At 49.3% G+C, this 20,152-nt stretch overlaps 2 protein-coding genes across 5 annotated transcripts in view; both read left to right on the top strand.

The window, feature by feature from the left end:
* The window catches only part of PLCB4 (phospholipase C beta 4), a 206,021-nt gene extending 203,317 nt beyond the window's left edge, over window positions 1–2,704 (top strand). For all 3 annotated transcript variants that reach the window (XM_075749801.1, XM_075749802.1, XM_075749800.1), the window contains one exon: window positions 1,362–2,704. In XM_075749801.1, coding sequence (XP_075605916.1) covers window positions 1,362–1,450 — 89 coding nt within the window. In that variant the 3' untranslated portion in view covers window positions 1,451–2,704. The remainder of the gene's footprint in view (window positions 1–1,361) is intronic.
* A 4,608-nt stretch (window positions 2,705–7,312) lies between these two features.
* On the top strand, window positions 7,313–18,152 carry LAMP5 (lysosomal associated membrane protein family member 5). Of its 2 annotated transcripts, XM_075749799.1 has the most exons (7): window positions 7,313–7,530; window positions 7,623–7,716; window positions 7,984–8,156; window positions 8,471–8,602; window positions 8,694–8,799; window positions 10,286–10,474; window positions 16,946–18,152. In XM_075749799.1, the coding sequence occupies exons 2-7, from the start codon at window positions 7,677–7,679 to the stop codon at window positions 17,122–17,124; spliced, it is 819 nt and encodes a 272-aa protein (XP_075605914.1). In that variant the 5' UTR covers window positions 7,313–7,530; window positions 7,623–7,676; the 3' UTR covers window positions 17,125–18,152. The 2 variants fall into 2 exon arrangements, with proteins under 2 accessions (XP_075605914.1, XP_075605913.1); XM_075749798.1 differs by having other exon boundaries at window positions 7,480–7,716.
* Window positions 18,153–20,152: the final 2,000 nt, after the last annotated feature.

The raw sequence follows: 20,152 nt of genomic DNA, 5'->3' as shown, positions 1-20,152 counted from the left end.
TTATGACAGTTGCTTTGCTATTATCATAATTACTTTTTCCCCCAAGATGATGATGATGAAAGTACAGGGCTAGATTTTTCAAGAAGGCATGTATAGCCCATCTGCACAAACCCACATTTACCTTGCAAAATGAATAGCTGTGCATCTCATTACTTTAGATCTACATCTGCCCATTTTCACATATGCAAATACGTGCTTGCACATCCAGAAGAGGTGACTCTTTAAGTAGGAGCTTGTATAAGAAGGTTCCTTGTCTAAGCAATATTTACAACTTAGTGAGGAACATAGTTCACGTAAATCAAGTCCAGTAACCACTCTTCCCTGCACGATGGGCACAAAGCAGTTACACCAAAGAAAATACAGCTTGGCTTGCCTCTTCCTACACCTGTCCTAAAACTCAGGAGCTTGGTTGTAAAGAAGGTGGGTTATCTTGCCCTCTGGGTCAACTTAGAGTCCTTTGGGTTGTGGAATTAAATAACTTCCCAGCTTGAGAGCCTTCAGAGAAAATGAAGAGATGGTGACTCCCAGGTCCTTTAAGCTGTAGAGTTTCAAACCAAAGCGCAACTTCTACTCTGTAGCTGAGCCACAGGAGGAGTAAATTTGCGTGTTTGGGTGAGAGAGAGAGAGAGAAGGGAATTGAAACAGTGCTCTCTAAGCAGGGGATTCCCAGGCCAGTTAGCATTTATGTACAGTGCTTTAACTCCGCTTGCAGAGCCCGAGGCATGCGGAGTTCCTAGCAGATCTGGCATGCACTCATTGCTCTCTTCTGCACAACCGTTTGGATACAGTGTCAGGTGGATTCGGCGCGTGTAATCCCATGGAGCAGATAGCAGTAGGCTAATCCTGAGGTAAAAACCACGACGGCTGTAGTCATAAGGATCTCCAGGCCAGCTGGGGATTATTTAAAAAAAAAAAATATTATTTAAAAAAATTATTACTTAAAAAAATCTTGCCTACTGCAAGGCAGATGTTACACTGATGGATTGTTGTCATTCAGGACATTTTTGTCATTCTCCTCCAGGAGAAACAGTCAAACCGGCATCTGCCGAGTTTTCTTCCCCAAAATTAGAGCTTCTGCATTTTACCATACATATCTTCAGAAAGTCCACCCGTGAGTCTTGGAATAGGATCAAAATATTTCCCAAGAGTGCGTAGAGATAAGAATTACATCATTTTGGAGTACATTACATTTTGAAAACAGAATGACACCGGGGGGGAGGTGTGTGTTAAACATAACGTTATGACATATCTCTTCCGTGTGTTTTGCCTGTATTTCATTCAGACACTATCATATAAAACACGTGTGTCACTTTGAACAAAAGGTCTAACGCAATGCTTCGCGCGGTTCTTTTGGATTGCAGGCAAAGGAGATGCAGCAGATGGTGAAGCTGGAAGCAGAGATGGATCGCAGGCCAGCAACAGTGGTCTAAAGCCTCAACAAGCAAATTGAAGTTGGAGAACACAGCATCCTTAGAATGAGAGCAAAATTCAAAATAACATTGCTGAGGTTGAAAAGTGGGCTTTTTGCTTTGTTTGTTTGTTTTGTTTTGGGGGGGGGGGGTTGGTTTGGGGTTTTTTGTTTTTAATATGTAAAGTGTAGCTACGGACCACCAAGTCTTAAGGTTTGCATTCTTTCTTTTTTAACACTGGGCACTGAATTTCCTTTCTTGGATTTCCATGATAAAAATTTCCTTTGTTCAGAAAAACACTAATTGGAAGATGAAGAGAGTTTTTAAACCCAGTCCTTTATTCCTTTCTGTATCTCAACAGGCAGCTTGCCTGCATCAGGATTACTCAATCAGAGCCTTGAAACACAGCAGATATTTTTAACATCATCTCAAATGGCAACGAAACTGTAGTCAAGTCATGTTATTTACCATTTGTGTTCTCACGTGTGATATATTGTGTAGAAAACCCCCTGCTGCCAGATCCCGACAAGCAACAACTGGTCAGATGCTCGGCACCTGATGTCATCGAGCCCGCTGAACTGGATTTTCTGCTAAGTCACCGTAATAATCAGTATAGTAAGGAGCTGAGTTTGGGCAGTTTTAAATTATATTTCAAAGTATTTTCCAGGCAGCATACAGTTAAAAGGCAGTTGAAGGTTAACTGCGTGTATTCAAAAGTACGGTATGTACAAAGTCATCGGCCAAATTCTTCAACCGTAACAGTAACTTGACAGGATATTTCTGCAGTCCAGTGATGTCATTCACGAGTGCCACGTCAACTCTCTCATGTCCGAAAGAAGCCGATATCCTGTAAAAGTTACTGCAATGGTTAGCGTGAGGGAAATACAGTGTATTTGTGCCAAAACTGATCAGTGCTCCAAGGAATTACGTATTAGGCACTTTAAGAAGAGTTTACATCCTACGTTGCTTGTATAGAAACTGCATTTTGATCCCGTTGCTGCAGATCCCAGATACTACAGTTCATCGTAACTTAAAAGATTGTTTAAATGGCTTTTGGCAAAAAGTTTGTAACTGTGAAAATGTAAAAAGTATTTATACACTTCAGAACCACAGCATTGTAGAAAATCACATACGTGTTGCCACGTGATAAAATTAGTAAAAAGAAATGCTAAGAGTATGTTTGCATGTGATACAAATGCTACTAAGACTGCGATGCCTACTATATGACCACAGTCATTCTACTAGCTGGTAAATACTGAATAAATGTATGGCACAGAATATTGTTTGATTAATTACGAAGACTTTCAGCATAACAAGGTCTATATATATATATGTGTGTATATTAATTACGTGGGCATTCTTGATACTTGTAGTAAAAGAAAAGTACATAACTAATTTAATTTTACACAGAAGTATTTATGCAGATTTTCAGAATTTCATATCAGGATTAACCTTTTTATGTCCATGAGATATAAACCCAATTTGCTAATGTGTTAATTTGCATGTTTCCAGAGCTTGCTGTAGTTATATTGCAAAACAATGCATGTAAGCATTCCGCTCGGAATTTGTCCATGCTGCCAATTCAAAGATGACTGCATGGAAAACTGGTAGTTTAGAACAAATCAGATTCCTGATTTCAATGTACTAAGCACCAATTACTTTGTTGTATATGCTTGTACAAACAAATTCTACATATTCCCATAAACAAAATAAATGAAAAGAGATGATTATGTTATTGTCAGTCCTGAGATGAAACTTTCAACTTCTCTAATAAAAATGTTAAAAATTCAAAACCTTTAGTTTTGACTTTAGTGAATTGTAGGGTGGTGGTATTATTACTTCCAAAAAATTTTTAGTAAGTTGTATTTCCTGTAAAAATGTGCATAGTGTAAATATATTTCTATCACAGCTTATTTATTCAAAGGAGTCTTATTTCTTTTAAGTGATAGAAGAATTGTGCAGCATCAGTCCTCGCAGCAGCACAGAACTACGTGAGCACAGTGTAGCAGCACTACGGTGAGATGCAGCAGCCCGAGTACAGTGTAGCAGCACTACCTTGAGAATGCAACCGAGACAGAGGTCAGTGAAGTCTGTAGGTGTTTAAGACAGGATTTAAACAAACTTGTGATGCCTGTTCAGAATTTCCATTCTGATGCCACTTAACCTACGGAGGCATCTCCTGCTCCTTATGATCCATGATCTTTTAAAGATAAGTTGTACTGGGAGCAGCCCTCCCAGTTCTCTGAGCTTGGCTCGAGTACTGGAGGGAGCTGGGAGCAGCGGTGTTTTCAGAGCATGCCGGACAGGATCCGGCATCTCAAACAAAGCAGTGATTTTTTTTTAATTTTTTATTTAATTAAAAACGTCTTCTAAAATACAGCTGGCAGAGATAGTGCTGTGAGCTGGAATTTTACATTGTTGCCCACCACAGTGGTTTCTAGCCAGTAAGGAGACACGAATGACAGCCCAGATACAGAGGGAACTGGATGGCGAAGCTTTGAACGTTGCTAGTTTTCTTAGGCTCACTTCCAGCCTGGCTGCAAACCACTGCCCTACCTGTTAGAGAAATAACTGGAAATGGAGGACTTGGGTTCAGCTCACATCCCTCTCTGAGGAAAATCAAACCTGCTTGTCTTAATTCCCCGGCATCAGAGAATACGCTGGTTCTGGAAGGCTAGAAAATACCATCCATAGCATCCTTTTGAGTCTGTGCCCGCTGCTTAGCCAGGAGCGAGACATTTATCAAGTCAGAGAGAAAACGTGCTGCTGTGAAACCGCAGAGCCTGGGTAGCCTCGGCTGCCAGGCTCAGCTCCCAGAACTGTTACGTATTTCATCCATTGACAATTTAGCATAAAGCACAGACAGTAATTTGAAATTAAGTGATGAATTTTGTCAGCTAAGTATTTTGAAATAGTGTTTAAGTAGTATTTGATTCAAAAATTATTTGAAGTTTGGCCGCTAATGTAATGAGGTGAGAATTTCCATTGAGATGAAGTAGACTAATCAATTTGAACATTGATACTGAGTTAAAGCAGTTTAAAATGTCATTCTCCACCGGGGTGATGGATTCCACTTCAGTGAAATTTCATGGAGGGAAGTGGCAGATTCTCCCTCTCTGAATCTCTTCGGATAAATTCAGCTGTGCTGGCGAGGGTCATAACACCCTTGCCTCACAGCCAACTGTTCTTTCACTCCCAGTAATTTGGGGGTTGGTCATTAACTTGACTGTTTCCGAGTGGGGGTCTGTTTACCCCCTGCCCCGCTCCAGTGCAAACTGCATTGCTGGACACCCAAAATACCCCTCAGGGGCCGATTCCCTTGCAGACTCCACAGGCCGCTGCCCACTGGCTGCCAGCAGCAGACACATCCCAGAGCCGCACGGCCGAAACCCCCTGCTCCTAGGGACGCACCGGCAGTGGTCCCGGGACTGCAGCACCGCTGTCCCCGCGCCGCACGCTCCCTGCGAGGAGGCCGGCAGGAGTTACTGCTGTCTGGTAGTTGTAAGGGGGGATTCAGCCTTTGGCAATACACAGACAGTCTCCACAGCTGGGGGTAAGGGCAGGTTGGAGGCCTGGCTCCAGGTGATCCAATCTGTGACCATAAATTGGCCCTAGTCACAGGATTTCAGGTCAGCCAATGCTGCACTGGCTCCCTCAGGTGAGATCTTTCTTGCTCTGTCCATGTTTTGGGGCTCGGTGGTAGGAAATCTTAGGCCTTTCCCTTTTTTGCCACAGAGAGCGGGATAAACACGGCTCTGTAGGCTGGAAGTGGCGACTGTTGCCGGAGCTGAAGGCTTTTTTGTTGTGCTGTGCAGCTGGCGAGTGTCGGGAGAGCGTGGTTCTGTGCCGGGGGGCTCGGGGGGCTGGAGGTCAGGCTTGTCCCCATCTCTAACGCAGCTGCTCTCTCCCAGTAGCTCCCTGTGGTACCCTCCTACACGGGCTGGATGCAGGGGCAGATGCTCAGGATCATATATTTATTTGGAAGCTTAGAAGCTATCTGGAAACCTCAAAAAACTGGAAATTGAATAGGGGGCTAGAGGAGGAAATAGAGGCTAGTTAAATACTGAGGTCATCTGTGAAAGACCTGAGGCAGTAAGGCAATAAAATCACAACAGAAATACAGTCTGTTGTAGTCGGAGCCTCATATAGATTTTTTTTTTCCCCTTTATGTAGTCCCCTGAAGCTATTATCTGCAGGTTAATCCTAGTTTCACAACTGACACAGGTCTGGCTCTATTTTGGGGGGCAGGAATGACTCTATCACAAAACAGGAGACAGAAGAAATGGTCAGAATACGGTATTTAATATGTACAGCAAGCAGAAAAGGAATTTCAACTGAATAGTTACAAAAATCAGTATGTTCCTTCAATATCTGCTTTTACTTTTAAGGAACTATTTCCCAGCAAGAAAACCCCTCTCTGCAGGTGTGCCCTGGCAGAGAAAGGGCAGCATCCCACAATCAAAACTCACCTTGTGATACTTTGCTTCGCAAAACCTTGGACCGTTTCCTTCAGACACCTTTTCCTGAACTAGAAACGCGAACTGCTAGTGGATCCGTGTAACGCCACACACGTCAAATAGCTGCTGTGCCTTTGGCTTTGTACAAAACCAATATCCTGGGTAGTAGGCTCCTGTTCCCCGCTGCTCCTGGGACTCGCGTCTCTCTAAATTACAAATATTCGGATGCGCTCTTCGGATGGGTCGAGGGCGGACCATAAAAACTCCCGGTGAAAGGCGGAAAAATACCTTAATGTCGCATGGACCGGCAAAAGGGAAAGGCGAACCCGCGGGTGCCCGGCGGGGCCAGCGCTGCCCCGGGAGCAGGCGGCGGAGCGCGGAGCTCGGTCCCGTCTCCCGCTGGCGGTACCGACCGGCGCCTCCCACCCCCCACCCCGGCGGAAACCGGCGGCTCCCCCGGGCGCTCTGGGCTGGGAACACGCCCGCTGCTCCTCCCGGAGACCCCTCTGCCGACAATTTCACACCCACGGCTTGCGAGGGAAGGAAACGCAGGCGGCGGTTGCACAGAGAAGAAAGGGGATCGCCCGGCTCGGGCCCCCGCAGCACTGCACGCCCCGGGGCTGCGGTTGTTCCCCCCGCCTTGCAGCCCCTTCTCTGCCCAGCGCCGGGCCGCGGTGCCTGCGGGCCCCACAGCCTTGAGCCTGGCCGGGACAAACTCAGCGCCCCGGCACGGCTCGCCCGTGTCGCACCTCCGAGTGTGCCCGAACCTCCCCCCGCACGGACGGGCGGCCTTTATTGTCCGAATGCACCTTCCCGGTGCTGTCGGGACCGCTCCCCTTGCTACGGGATGGTATCTTTTCCCTTACGCTATGTTTTACGGTTTGCCGTGATACCTTAAGAGCTCAGGTGTGTTGATGGCCGTTTACAAAAGGGTGCCGGGTTTGCTGCTGACCTTGCCACACAAAAATAGCTGCACGTTTCTTTCTAAATTAAACCACGAAGCAGCTGTTTGCCTTCACCGAAATTACTGATGCTCCGTGAGCAGCCGGCGCTGGACTAGATAACCCCTCCTCCATCCCCTCCGCTGTCCCGGTTTAGCGGTTCGTTTGTCCCTCCGGTGGCGCCGGTGCTGCCCGGGGACAGCAGTTGTGCCGCGGGATCGGCCGCCTGGAGCGGCACCGACGGGGGGGTGGGGTGGCAGGACCCCGGGGTAAGGGGGACCCGGCCCTGCGCCGTGCCCCGGGCCGGTTGTAGGGCTCACCCCGGGGTGCGGCCCCGCTCCCGGCCCCTCTCCTGCCCGGGGGGAAGCGGGGAGCGCTCGCCACGGTTCAGCCCCGCTCCAGCGGCCCGTCGGGGCGGGCCGGCTGGCCAGGGGTCCCCCGGTTCCCTCCTCCGAGGTCCACGCTCTCCGCCGGGCATCCCCGCGGGGATCCCCGAGAACCCTTCCGCGGGGGTCGGCGGGGACCCCCAACACCGGAGGAGGAGGGGGGGGGAATCCCTCCTCCCCGCCCGGCCTCCGCGTACGCCCCGTCCCTCGGCGTGGGCGCCTCCATCAGCTCCGGCGGCATCTCCCCTCCCCCTCCCCCTCCCCCCTTCCCCATCCCTCCTCCCCGGCACTCCGCAGCAGTGTGCTTTTGCAGCCTGTGCAGCTCCTGAGAAAGGAGGTGAAAGGAGGTGTTTCAGCTTTTTTTTTTTTTCTCCTCCTTTTTTTTAATTTTTTTTTTTTTTTTCTCTCTCTCTCTTTCCTCTGGAGCAGACCCTTTCGGAGGAGCAGCAGCAGCCGCGGACCCGCCGGGGCCAAGCAGGGAGGATGGCCGGAGGGCGCCTCCCGGGACTGCTCTTCCTCTTGCGTGAGTACCGCGGCGGCGAGTCGCGACACGGAGCCCTGTCGCGATGAGGCAGCCACTGGCGCCGACACAGACTCGGCGCTGTTAGAGCACCGCTCCTGCTTCACCGCCACCGGCTGCCCCATCTCTACTGCCCTCTCTATCGCGACGGGGACGCGACAGAGGAGCTTAACTCCAGCGGGCTCGGGGGCGGGTGTTAAGGTGAGCCGGCGGAGGCTCAGGGCAAAAGGCCCCGGGGGCTGCCGCCGCTCAGCGCCTCTCTGCCCGCAGACGCCGCGGCTCGCCTGGCTGCCGAGCAAGAAGTTGAAAATCTCTCCGGGCTCTCCCCTAACCCCGAAAAGGACATTTTCGTGGTGCGGGAAAACCGGACGACGTGTCTCATGGCGGAATTCGCCGCCAAGTTCATCGTCCCCTACGACGTGTGGGCCAGCAACTACGTGGATGTGAGTGGGGGGTTCAGGGCCGGGGGGGACGGGGCCGGGGGGGGACGGACGGGACGCGACACGGGGGTCCGGGGAAGCTGCGGCGCGGCCCGGAGGGCGGCCGGGACTCGGGTGGGCAGAGCCGCAGCCGCGGAGCCGCTGCACGTTGTCACGGCAGGACCGGTGGTGGCGGGAGGGGAGGAGGAGGAAATCCGCCGGTAGTTTTGGAAAGTCCTTTATCCCCTCCGAGAATATTCAGCCGGGGCTTTGAGAGGGCTGTGGGCGTCGAGGGGGGCGCCGGGGCCGGCCCTCTGAGCCCCGCTCCCCGTTTCCAGCTGATCACGGAACAAGCCGATATTCCGCTGTCGCGGGGAGCCGAGATGAAGGGCAAGTGCGGCACCAACGAGTCGGAGCTGGAGATCTCCTGGCTGGAGCAAGCGTACACCCTCAAACTCTTCTTCCTGAAGGTACGGGGGTCCCCCCGCACGCCCGGGAGCTGGGGGGGGGGGGGGTGCGCGGCGGTATTGCCGGGGTCCTGACCGGCTCCTGTCTCGGCAGGAGGGACACAACACGTCCCGGGGCCCCGAGGCTTTCTGGAGGCTCAGCCGGATCCAGTTCACCTATGACACCGCCGAGCGCACCTACTTCAAGGACGCCGTCAGCCGTAAGCACCCCGGGGGGACGGGATTTTAAGCGGATCCCAGGGGTCTGGCGAGCTCGGAGCTGGGGGGGGGGGGGCAGGAACGGGGCGATGAGCACCCCGCGGGCTACTCGCCTAAATGCAGTTTAACGCAGGAAAAAAGAAACCCCAAACCCACCCCACAAAGCCGTGATCAGGTGCCAGTTTTAAACAGCATTATTCCCCCCCACCCCCCGCCTTTTTATTCTTGTTTCTTGTTTTTCAATCGCCGCGGTTGCCGGGAGAGCCCAACCTCTGCCCGTTCGCTGCCCCGCACCCTCCAGGCGGGACCCAGGAGCCCAAGGGGGTGGGCAGCCGGGCAGGGTCCCCCTGGTCCGGAAAAAATCATCTCCTTTCCTGCAGGAGATGTTTTTTAAGGTTAATTATCTCCTTGGTTGTGATGATGGTTGAATAGGTGGAAAAGCAGCGGTTTCCCAAGATAATGATGATATCGACATCAATATCCATACCCCTACACGCCTCCACGCCTAACAGCTCCCTCTTTTCTCACTGGGTTTTCTTTCTTTTGGCTTTCATTTTATTTTTATTTCATCTCTGCTCAGAAATGAGTTGTCTTGTACTGAAAATTGAAATACTGTCATTTGCGAGTTGATCCTCCACAAGATTTTCAAACGCCAGTGAATGGTGCAATTAGACTTTGTGGCATAAGACACGCTGGATGTGGAGCTCTTTTTCCCACTGGTGTTTCTACTGTTTGCGTCCCCAAAACACGGTGGTGGCCGTGCCTCATCACCCTCCACAAATGCGAACTGCTGATTGCCTTTCTGTGCTGCCGGAGGGGAACAAAGGGCTGCAGAAGAGCGGGAGGTGGAAGGCATCCCTTGTTCCACCTTGGCTGAGCCGCATTCGGCCTTCGTTTATAAAACAAGCTTGATATGATGGGAAAATATCTTCTCCTAATCTATACTTGGGTGAAATGGTCACATTGTATTTTCAGGAAAGATGTTATGGCCCATTTTGCTTTGTAGTGAGGTCGCCAAATTGCATTGCTCCTTCCCACCTGAATTCAGAGCTCAAGTGTAACCGCAGGAATTGCTGTTTCCCAAATGTAGGGAGTACGAGCACAGCCCGCGGCTGAAGGCTGCGTATACATCGATAGAAACCATTCCTCTGACTTCATGGACTTCACGTCCTGTGACACGAGCGTATCTGGCAGCAGCAGAGCCAGCTCTGCCCTTCGTGCCGGCAGGACCGTGCGCTGCAGCCATCCATTTCTGCGCGCGAGAAGGCGACCCCAGTGAGGGAACTGCCCAGGCTGCGTGGGGGTGTCGTGCCGAGAGCACGGTCCCACCCCAGGAGAAAATGCTGCTTTAAGAGCAGTGGAGCGTGCAGCCGCTGCATTGCACGCCGCCTGTGTACCCTTGTGTTCAATTCATTAGCGTTGTTAATAAAGTCACATTGGTCCACCAGAGACGGGACCTGACCTCTGCTGTTTCTGCCCCTTGGCCAGCCGGGAAGCACACGGCCAACTCCCACCGGCTCTCTGCCCTGGTCACCCCGGCTGGGAAGTCCTACGAGTGCCAGGCGCAGCAGACCATCTCCCTCATCTCCAGCGACCACCAGAAGTCTGTGCAGCTTTTGCTGTCGGAAGTGCGCATCCAGCCCTTTGACATCACCGCGGATTTTGTCTTCAGTGAAGGTAAGGTGCAGGGTGACAGCATGTCCTGCATCCCCAAGATGCTGACGCTGCCACTGCCTTTGGGGGTGTCACAATGTACTGAAGGAATTTGGGTCCCGCCTTTATCAGAGCACCTTCCACTTCCTCCAGCGGGTTGTCAGTGTTCCCTGCGGTCCCCCAAAAGCCTTTACAAATTCAACCCAGCTGCTATTTGGTCGAAACACGGGCTGTCGTTCCATGTACAGTGGCTTCTGTAAGGACTCCTCTGGCTAGGTTGCCAGGAAGCCCCAGAACTGCCTGGTCCCTGGGGACCCCCGCCACGTTCAGGCGTCTCCTCTGCGGCACAGCGGGTGCTTCAGTCCAGCTCCAGGGGCTTTGTGGGGCCGCTGCACGCTGAGGAGAGCTTGGGGCTGTGGTGGCAGGAAATCCTTGCAACGCACATTGCTGGCTTGGGGTTGATTAATGTTCATTGCAAAGGTGAGGGAAGCGTAACAGGGACTTCGGGGAGGCGCCTCGAGCGCCAAACACACGGGCTGCTGTTCCTCCCCTTAGGTTGCTTTAACGTTAATTGTGGATAAAAGAAAATGTGCGTTGACACATGCTGTTCCTATCAAAGGGTTGTACCGAAGTCAGCAGCAATACTGCCACGGGGCAGGATCCCTGCAGATTTTGCCTGCCTGTATCCTGAGGAACCCGTGGTGCTCCTCCTCCTCCGTGACTTCCCTCTGCCTTTTCCGTCAGGTTGAATGAGGGAGTGTAAAACATGCTCACCTGAATTAGGGCTTCAAGACTAGTGCCTTTTTATAGTGCCATCTTAGCAAATTGGTTAACTCCGTTATTGTAACAAGGTGCAAATAATATTTGTAATAGCCAAATCTTTTAATAATGAGCTAGAAAATGGTGGTGTTATTTTCAAGCCTAGCATTAACAATGTGGGGCTTTATTATTTTGCATGTGGGAAATATTTTAGAACACAATAAAAAACCGGCACTGACTACAGAGCCGAGCACTTACGCTCATGACTCACATTCCTCTAACTGATGTAGTAAATACATGCTATTATGTACGCTGGCTCTGGCAGAGCTCTGCGGGGCTGAATTACTCCTGGCAAGGCCAGTGTAGCACAGAGTAGGTTTTATCCTACTGTTGACACAAATAAATCTTTTTTTTTTTTTTTTTCTTTCTTTCTATCATAGTAGTACCAAATTTTGCATTGGTTACAGGGAGAAAAAGGTAGAATTTACTAGGTTCCTATCATTTTTTGTTGGCGCGTCTTTATCCTCTCCCTCCTATGGATCCAGGCTTCCTGCACTCAGGGTTTGGCTGGGCAGACCTTGGAGGCTGAGAAAAGCGTAATTAAAATATGCAAGTCTGGCCTCAGTTTTAGCTGCTGTGTCTCTGTCGTCCCAAACTCGTCCAGTCCGAGAGCTCACAGTTAAAACAACCAAACTCGGCGTTCGTTGCCAAAGGGATCTGCCTGCCTTTTTCATGATACGCTCCTTCATATCAGGCAGTACTTTTCCCCCCTCCCCCCCTTTGTTGTTGTAGTTTGGATATTTATTTTTTTTTTCTCCAGGACATGAGGAGACCCCAGTTGGTTTAGCAATCTTTAAACGCATGTGTGGAACTTGTCCTTCTGTGGAAAGCACGGTTTCTTTGTCAAGCTTTCTGGTTTTTTGTTGTTCCTTTCATGATTTAATGACACTTCTTTTTGTTGGATTCCACTGGACATTAAATAGCAAAGAGCACCTGGAAAGGATGGTCAGAAATGCCCGCAAGGTCATGGATCGGTGACGCTTCACACGGGGCTCTGCCGCTTCGCCCAGCGGCACGTCCCCACCAGCCCCACAGACCAGCGTGTCCTCGGCACATGCGTGGCAAAACGTGATCCTTTGTGGGGTCTGAGAATCACTGCCAATCTTAAATTACGGTAATTACCCTTCTCCTTTTTGGCTCATTAATTTCCCATTAGGTAAAATTCCTATTAATTATGAACAAGCTACAGAACATTTTAAAATATTTTAAAATAGAGAAGGAGAACTGCTAGAGCAGAAGAATCGCCGAGACGCAGGAGGGTTAGGGCCACAAAGAAATGACAGGAAAGGTTTTGTCGTGAGTCCTGACACTGTCCTGTCGGGGGCAGATCTAAAAGCTTGTAGGGAGTGATTGGATTGCTTTTATTTTTTTGAGTGCTTAAACTCATATGCTAGAATATCTTTTTTTCTTTTTTTAAGACACTGCTTCCAACCCTTACAAATACATATATATATAAAAAAATATACATAAATACATATATTTACCTCTTTCAATACAGAAGCAGTGGAACATTTTTTTTTCATTCAGAGCTTGGGAAATTTATTTTTTTTAATAGGGAAAATGTGTGTACAATTAAAAAAAAAGATCAGCAAAAAGAGAGTTCAATCAAGAGGGTGCAAGGAGAACATTTAAATTGGTGAAAGAGCACCACAGAAATTGTCAGCTCTTTTGATTTTAATCCAAATAATGGGAAATACTAAAAGGGATACAAAGGCTGAGAATTAAGGACCAGGATCCTGAGAGGTCTTGTCTCCCTCTGGGCCACCCCAGACAAGGGCCACATCTTCTCAAGGGTCCTTGGCACCAAGTGGCTCTTCTTTGCAAGCTGTGTGGCCACATTTAAAAAAGCATTGAGTCTTCAATTTTTCCTTTCTTTTTTTAAGCTCATCACTTACAAACGCCCATCTCAAAATCTCATAAAATCCATCCTATCATGCCAGACGCAACCGGGCTGCTTTTCCGTCCCTTTGAACAGCCCCTGCACCGTTCCTCAGGCTTGCCATCGTGACTGCGGGAAACCGCTGATTTTTTTTTTTTTTTTTTTTGCCTTGCTGCTATTTGTTCTGCAGAAGGATGCTGAAACAAGAAAATGGGCCTGTCGGGTGCTTTCGTAGCCTAATACTGAAATTGGACGAGCACTCACCATAGAAACCGTGGCGGTACGTGAGCCTGGGTGTTGCGCGGTGTCGAGGAAAAGCACAAAAGAACAATGAGGAACGTACCTAAATGCCTCCTTTGTATCCGCCCGCAGGCTTTGGTCGACGGGGCCAGGACTGGGGCTGCGGGGTGGCACCTCTCCGGCAGAGGGGTGACCCCGCCGGGTCCGGGATGCAGCAAAACTCCCAGCGTCACCTGAACTTTTCGCAGAGTTAAAATTTGTCAGGGACTTTTTTTGCTTTCCTGCACTGAGGGTAAAACCCAGTGATTTGGGCAAATGCTGAGATTCCTGTGACCCGAGACAAAATACTCCAGAAAATTTGATGGAAGGTGCTCTTTTCCTGCAGAAGCCGTTGATTTAAAATAGCTGGCAGTTCCCAACACGATGGCGTGTCATACAGCAACCAGCCCACCTGCCCGCTCTGTGCTTGATGGGGTTGAGTGTCTGAATTTGTGTCTGTCGTGGACTTTATGCAAAGCCTTCTCCCCTCCTGCTCCCCCTTGGCACCTTCCTTTGCCAGTGGACCAGGAACGATACCCGTTACCTACGTCCCCGCGGTGCTGTGGACCTCAGTGCCTACGCAATGCTTTGAACTCTTGGGCTGAAAAATGCTGTATAAATGTTAAAGTACATTGTTATAAATGGGAAAATATTTTTGTTATAAACCGATGTGTTTTAACATTATATTAATGTTGAAATACAAAATTCATCCTCCTGGCAGTCAGCATCTGGAGAGCCTTAGTTCCGCCGCAAACGCGTTCATGCTCAGCACTTGCCTGTCTCTGCGTGCCGGGTCCCCCACAGCGCCCTTCCCCTTCCCCCTACGCTCGCCCAAGAGCCCAGACTTTGGCGATCTGCTCCAAAAGGATAAAAATGGACGTGTCTGGCGAGGAGAAGGTGTTGGTAAGGCAGGGGGTGGCTGCTCTGCCAGGCTGCCTTTCTGCCCGGGGAGTGCAGCGGGGGGAGCAGCGTGGTTTGTGGCTCTGCTGCTGGACACTGCGAGCTCTGCTTTGCCTTTTTTCTTTTTTTTTTTTCCTTTCCTGTGGGCTGATTTTTTTTCCCTTTTAATCCTCTTTAAAAAGTGTCAGGATAAAGAACTATCTTTCTTGGCTGCTTGCAAGAATTGACACCTTTTTGAGTTGTGAGTCAGAAACTTAAATACAGCCGCGGCTTTCTGTGGGCACCGGAGCTTTGGCCGCGTCCCCTGGCACGTTTTGTGCTCGGCAGCAGGTTTGCTTTGGCAAAAGATGGGAATTCAAATATTGCAAGCGTGTTAGAGCTGGGTGAGTCCTCTGCATGGCAGCACTGGTTCTTTTAGTTTTGCCCTCTTCGCTGGCTGCAGACCCTTGACTTCACCCCGTTCTCCTGCAAACGCAACATCCTTCTCGTTTAAGGAAAGGCGCGTGCGCAAACCTGCCGCGTTTGAGCAGAGGCGAATGCCCTCAGTCAGGTTTACAGCAGAACTGTTGCAGTTTTCTGTAGGGCTTGAGCTAAACCGCTTTCAAAGCAAACATCAGTGCTTGCGGGAGGAGAGTGCAGCGGCTGGACTAAACCACTGCTAATCGACACACCAGCACGCCCCAGCCTGTCGGGCGCCGCAGCCGCGTGGTGAGCGCACGGGAGCTCCTCTGGCACGGATCCTTCCCGTAGGAGCGGTGCTGCTTTGTGCCGGCACGTGGGCGAGCGGGGTCGGAGCATCCCTGGCCCCACGGCACTGCCCCGTGCGCGGCTTTTCCCGCAGTCAGGTCTGGAGATGCCAACCTGCCGCTGCGTCTCTGCCTTGGCGCCGCGAGTCTGGTCAGGCCTTAGCATCCTAAACTGGGAAGAATTCCATAAAGCTCTAGAAACCCAATTTTGGGAGCTAAATAATACTCAGAATTTTTTTTTTCTCTTTCTCCTTAATACAAACAAACAAAACCCCTGCATTGCAGCAATTGCTGAATCGCCTGTAACACAGTCCTGGTGATTAATCACTGCTCTGGTGAAACAGTGAGCAAATGGAACCGAAAAGGACTTCTTTTTTTTCTTTTTTTTTTCTTTTTTTTTCTTTTTTTTGTCTTTTTTGTTAGACTACATCTCACTTTTTTGCTTTTTTTTTCACTTCATTTACAGCTCAAAATGTTTCCTGATGGCATCGCTGCGAGCCTGGTGCTGGGAGGAGGGCTCCGTGCTGGGAGGCGACGGAGCTCCCGGAGGTGCCGGCACTGCTGGAGATACGTCCCTGCTGTCACCTCCTGCCTGGGCCTGGGGGGTCTCTGGGTTTTTCCTGTGCTTTGCCACATGCCCTTTGATTTGCAGAGCGTGTGCCGTTCGTGGTTATAGCAGATCTCTGCATCTTGCAGTCAGCTGCCTGGGGAACCCATCTGGACGGTCTTCAGCTATGGGAGAAATTAGTGGTGCCCTTTGTATTTGCTCATCTGACATACAGCTTTTTTGTTTACTTTTTTTTTTTTTTTAAGTAATTGCTGTTTTGATTGTTTTCAGCACAATTCTAGTACTGTGAAGATGATGATCCAGGGGCCAGAGTACTGTCCCTCCTGTACTCCATAACCTTTTATTATTTTATTTTTCCTCTTTTTGGTCTGGCAGCCCCATCTCGGCAGCATCGGCTCTGCCTGTCCGTCAGCACGGATAAGCGACAGTCCTGTGGGGGGAAAACCCAAACCGTGATCCTGTCAGTCAGGCCTGTGGTAGACTCGGGAAGCGTAAGGGAGCTGAGCCGGGATTGCCAGCGTAACGTGGATCCTGACCTTGGCAGCCGCGCCTTTGCGAGCGAGATGATAGAAAAGTGTTTTCCCATCGTAGCTGTGGTGGTTATTATTATTTTCTAGGGGGTTATCAGACTATGACCGGGACTCGTAGGCCAGGGAGTAAAACCCTGGGGAGGCTCGTGTTGCTTCTGCTCGTCCTTTGCCGTATTTGACAAAGCCTGCGGGGTGCCAGGATGCTCTTTGACCGCAAGCACACGCGTGTGCTCTGCCAGCGCTGGTGAACCCCCCTCGGGGAGCTGCCAGAGAGGGGGGAGAGGTGCTCTCGGATCTCTGGCAACTTGCAGGTAAAGGGGAAAAACCTTTTAACGATGAGCAGGGTGAGGCTGATGCAGGATTAAAAACTTCCTGACGTTGAGGGCTCGTGATGTCATTTTGTACGTGTGCCGTCCCATTCCCAACAAGGCCATTGCTGTACTGGTGTGGCAGAGAGGCCTGAAGAGGAGCTGACGGGCATGAAAGCGTTCTTCTCCCACCGCCTCGGCTGGTTTGACAGAAGATACCTCTCCCTCCAAACGCTGCGTTGTGACTGTGATTTCACTTTCCTCCAAAGCAATTGATTTTCTCCCTGGGACTCTGATGACAGTTGCTGTCTCTCCTTGCTGCTGCCGCTATTTTTGCTGCGCAGGGACCCCCAACGCTGAGCCGTGACTCCGGGGAGGTCGGTTCGCTGCTGCAGCAGGAGTTCAGATTTGCAACGTCGCATTCACTTCTCTTTTTCTCTCTTTCCTTTTCTTTCTTCTTCTGCAGAACACAAGTGCCCGGTGGACCAGAGGGAGCAGTTAGAAGAAACCCTGCCTCTGATTTTGGGCCTGATACTGGGGTTGGTTATCGTGATAACCCTCTGCGTTTACCATATCCACCACAAGCTGACAGCCAACCAAGTGCAAATTCCTCGCGACAGATCTCAGTACAAACATATGGGATAGGGGACGGGATCGAGCAGCCCAAATATTTATCAGGTAGAAAAAGCAAAAGCACTTTTTTCTAAGGGCGAGGAAAGGTTAAGGGGCGGAGGGGGGGCAAAAGACGGTATTCACACCACCTGATCGTGGGTATTTTGTGGGGATACACACGTTGAGGTTGGGCTTTGATGCAGGCAGTGCAGAGACATTGCTGTCTCTGCAAGAGCCTCGGAGCAGCCGGTTGTAGGAGGCTGGGGCAGTAGGTGGTATGAATACCTTCCTAAGCCGCTGGGCCCGTCATCTGGAAACAGAAATGCTTCACTTATCAAAGTTTAACACTGGGGGCAAAATTAGCTTGTTATTTAAATTATTTTCCTTCCCCCCCCCCACCCTGGGACTCTTAGGTCCCCAGCATGCCGCTCTTGGCTGCGTTCGGTCCTCTCCATTCACGGCTGTGCAGGGAGCGGGGCTGGGGGACAGAGCCATTGCACAGACTTCACTAAAGGTCCTCTGCAGAAGGGACTCGGGCCACATCCCTGGAGTTTGCACTCATGTTAAGGAAAGCATGAAGGCAAGACAGGTGTGTTTTGAAAAACTAAAATAAGGGCCAGAACCTCAAGCTGGTATAAACTGGAGTAACTCCAGCACAGCAGATCGCAGCCAGCTGAGGAGCTGACCCCGCACTCGAGGCTGAGCGAGGAAAGTTTGTTTTTGCTTCTTGAGCCACATCTGAACTAAACTTTAAAAAAAAAAATAAAATAATAGAGTACTGATACACCAATTATAAAGTGCCATGCTACTGCAAGTCAACTGAGAAATGCTTCTGGCTGGACATCCTGCACGTATTGTGATTGTTGTTGAGATGTTACATTGCTACCTGCAACTGGTATTTTCACAATGAAACAAAACAAAAAAAGAAAACAGAAATGGTAAAGTTACTATGCAGATTCTTCAGGTGTAATCTAATGTAACAGGAAAAAAAATGAAACCCTTGAAATCTGTCCTTAAATGTAGACCATTTTTAAAATTAATTAAAACATGTACATATATAATACATGATTTGCCGCCTTATTTTGAAATGATAAAATGCTTTTTACTAACTGTATGATATCTAGTGGAATTGGTGCACAAATACACAGTCTGAATGGATGTTAAATGTAGGATTTATTCTAGCGGAATTTTGGTGCAGATGGTTTGGCGAAGACGTGATGGTGGCTCAGTGTTCTGTGATTTGTTGGCTATTTCTAATTTTTTTTTAATCTCTCGGCTATTTCTTATGTGTTTTGTGGGGAATGGCACGTTTCACTCTGGTCCTGTCTGGTTCCCACTGAAACCTTGGACTTCCCTTGGCTCCGGTGTTACCACAACAAGACAGTTTGCTCTTCTTGAACTGATTTGATCCAAACAGGGACTCGCACAAACTGTCCCCCTTCAGTTTAAAACGGAATAATAGGCCAAGAAAAATAGGAATTTCAGTGTTGGGAAGTGGAAGAGGAAAAACTTAACAGCTTTTTAATGCTGCAGCCTTCTCCAAAATTGATGAGTTGTTCTTGTCAAAGGTGAAAACCAAGGTGGATGCAGCAAGAGCCTTCCTTTAGTCCTGTCTCATCGTCCTGGTCTCATTTCTATGTTAAGTTTGCCTTTTTGTTTTCTCATTTGGATGTAAGAAGCAAAATTATGGCACTAATGATGCTTATGGCTTTGCCCTTTTCTTTTAAAACTCCAGCGAAAGTGTCCTGGGCAGGCTTTAGGCTGACCAAGTGCCACCGCACTGCTGATTATTATTTTAAAAAAAAAAAAAAAAAGGTTCTTTTAGAGACAGCCAGAAAAAGCCATAGGTAGCAGGAGGGTGAATAAAAGGATTAAAGGTTCCTCCTTAATAGAGAGGGGCCATAGTTATCGGCTTTGTCCTGCCTGGCTCTTGCCTGCCCTCCAGCCGAAAGGCTCTCCCAGCCAGCTCCCATCAGCCTGGAGCATCTGCTCCTGTATTTGACATCCAAAAAATAAAATAAAAAAGGAAGCAAACAGCTGAACTACTGATATCAGAGGAGCCCCTCTGTTGTCATTTGTCTTCTTCACGGCACGTTTCAGCAAGGTGGCTGCAGGACCAAGCCGTCGGCATGGCACGGTTGTGCAGCTGAGCAGTGGTGGGGCAAGACACGGTGACAGGATGGAATGGAAATTGCACCAAACTGGAGACATCCCAGTCAGTAAGAGGCTGGTCCCCGCCCGGCTGGTTTCTTCCCGATGAGCTGCAGGTCTTTGGTGTCAGTAGGAGCAATTTCTGCTGGTTCAGTTGAGTATAATTAGACATATAAAAGAGTTGGGACGTTGTCTATGAAAAATGAGGCAAGAGAAGGATTTTGTGCCTGGAAAGAAGGCAGAGAATCGTCTTTTTCCTCTTTGCCATGTGTTTCTCTAGGACAACCCAGTAGGGCTTTTTTTTCCCCTCCCTCTTTTCACATTCATCAGCACCTATCCCTCCTTTTTTTTTTTTCTTTTTTTCTTTCTTGCGAAACTTGAGTTCATTGCATATCCATTTGGATATCAAAATTTTAAATGAGTGACACAAAAAAAAAAAGCTACTTCCCTTCCACTTGCCTTTAGTAGGAGCTTTCCAGAGACAAGGAGATGCGCATCGCAACATTTTTATACGTGGTTTTGATTTCTGATTTCCCCCCCCCCAAAAAAATTTTTTAACCCAATGAAGTAGGGATGACCATACCAGTAGTGGACTTGCATGTCTCAGCTACTTTCCATGACCCATGAGTGCATCCAGCTTTGCACCGAGGCCAACGCATAGCTGATGGCAGGGGCAGGGTAGCTGCAGAGTATTCCAAAATCTGCAACCGAGCAAAGTCTTCATGCTCCTTCCTCTTGGCCTCCCGCTTTTGCTTCACGTGACAGCTCCTCACACAAGCCATCAGTGGCAATCCCATTTGCACTATAGTTTCTTATATTCTGCAGAAATCATACTTTGCGGAGTGGGTTTAGAGGCAGGAAGGATCATCCATAGCTGGTAAGGGGTTGGCAGATAATTCTCAAAACGGGA

The sequence above is a fragment of the Balearica regulorum genome, chromosome 3, assembly GCF_011004875.1.
Source record: "Balearica regulorum gibbericeps isolate bBalReg1 chromosome 3, bBalReg1.pri, whole genome shotgun sequence".
NCBI classification, from domain to species: Eukaryota; Metazoa; Chordata; class Aves; order Gruiformes; family Gruidae; genus Balearica; species Balearica regulorum.
Note: the sequence above shows the minus strand (reverse complement) of the source record. Positions and strands in the feature narration are given on the sequence as shown.

Bases quoted from the DNA above. Each gene is read 5' to 3' on its own strand.
- LAMP5 (XM_075749799.1), top strand. From the start codon at position 7,677: ATGGCCGGAGGGCGCCTCCCGGGACTGCTCTTCCTCTTGC. The intron at 7,717-7,983 runs GTGAGTACCGCG...CTCTGCCCGCAG, and splicing joins GGGACTGCTCTTCCTCTTGC to ACGCCGCGGCTCGCCTGGCT. The intron at 8,603-8,693 runs GTACGGGGGTCC...CTGTCTCGGCAG, and splicing joins TCAAACTCTTCTTCCTGAAG to GAGGGACACAACACGTCCCG.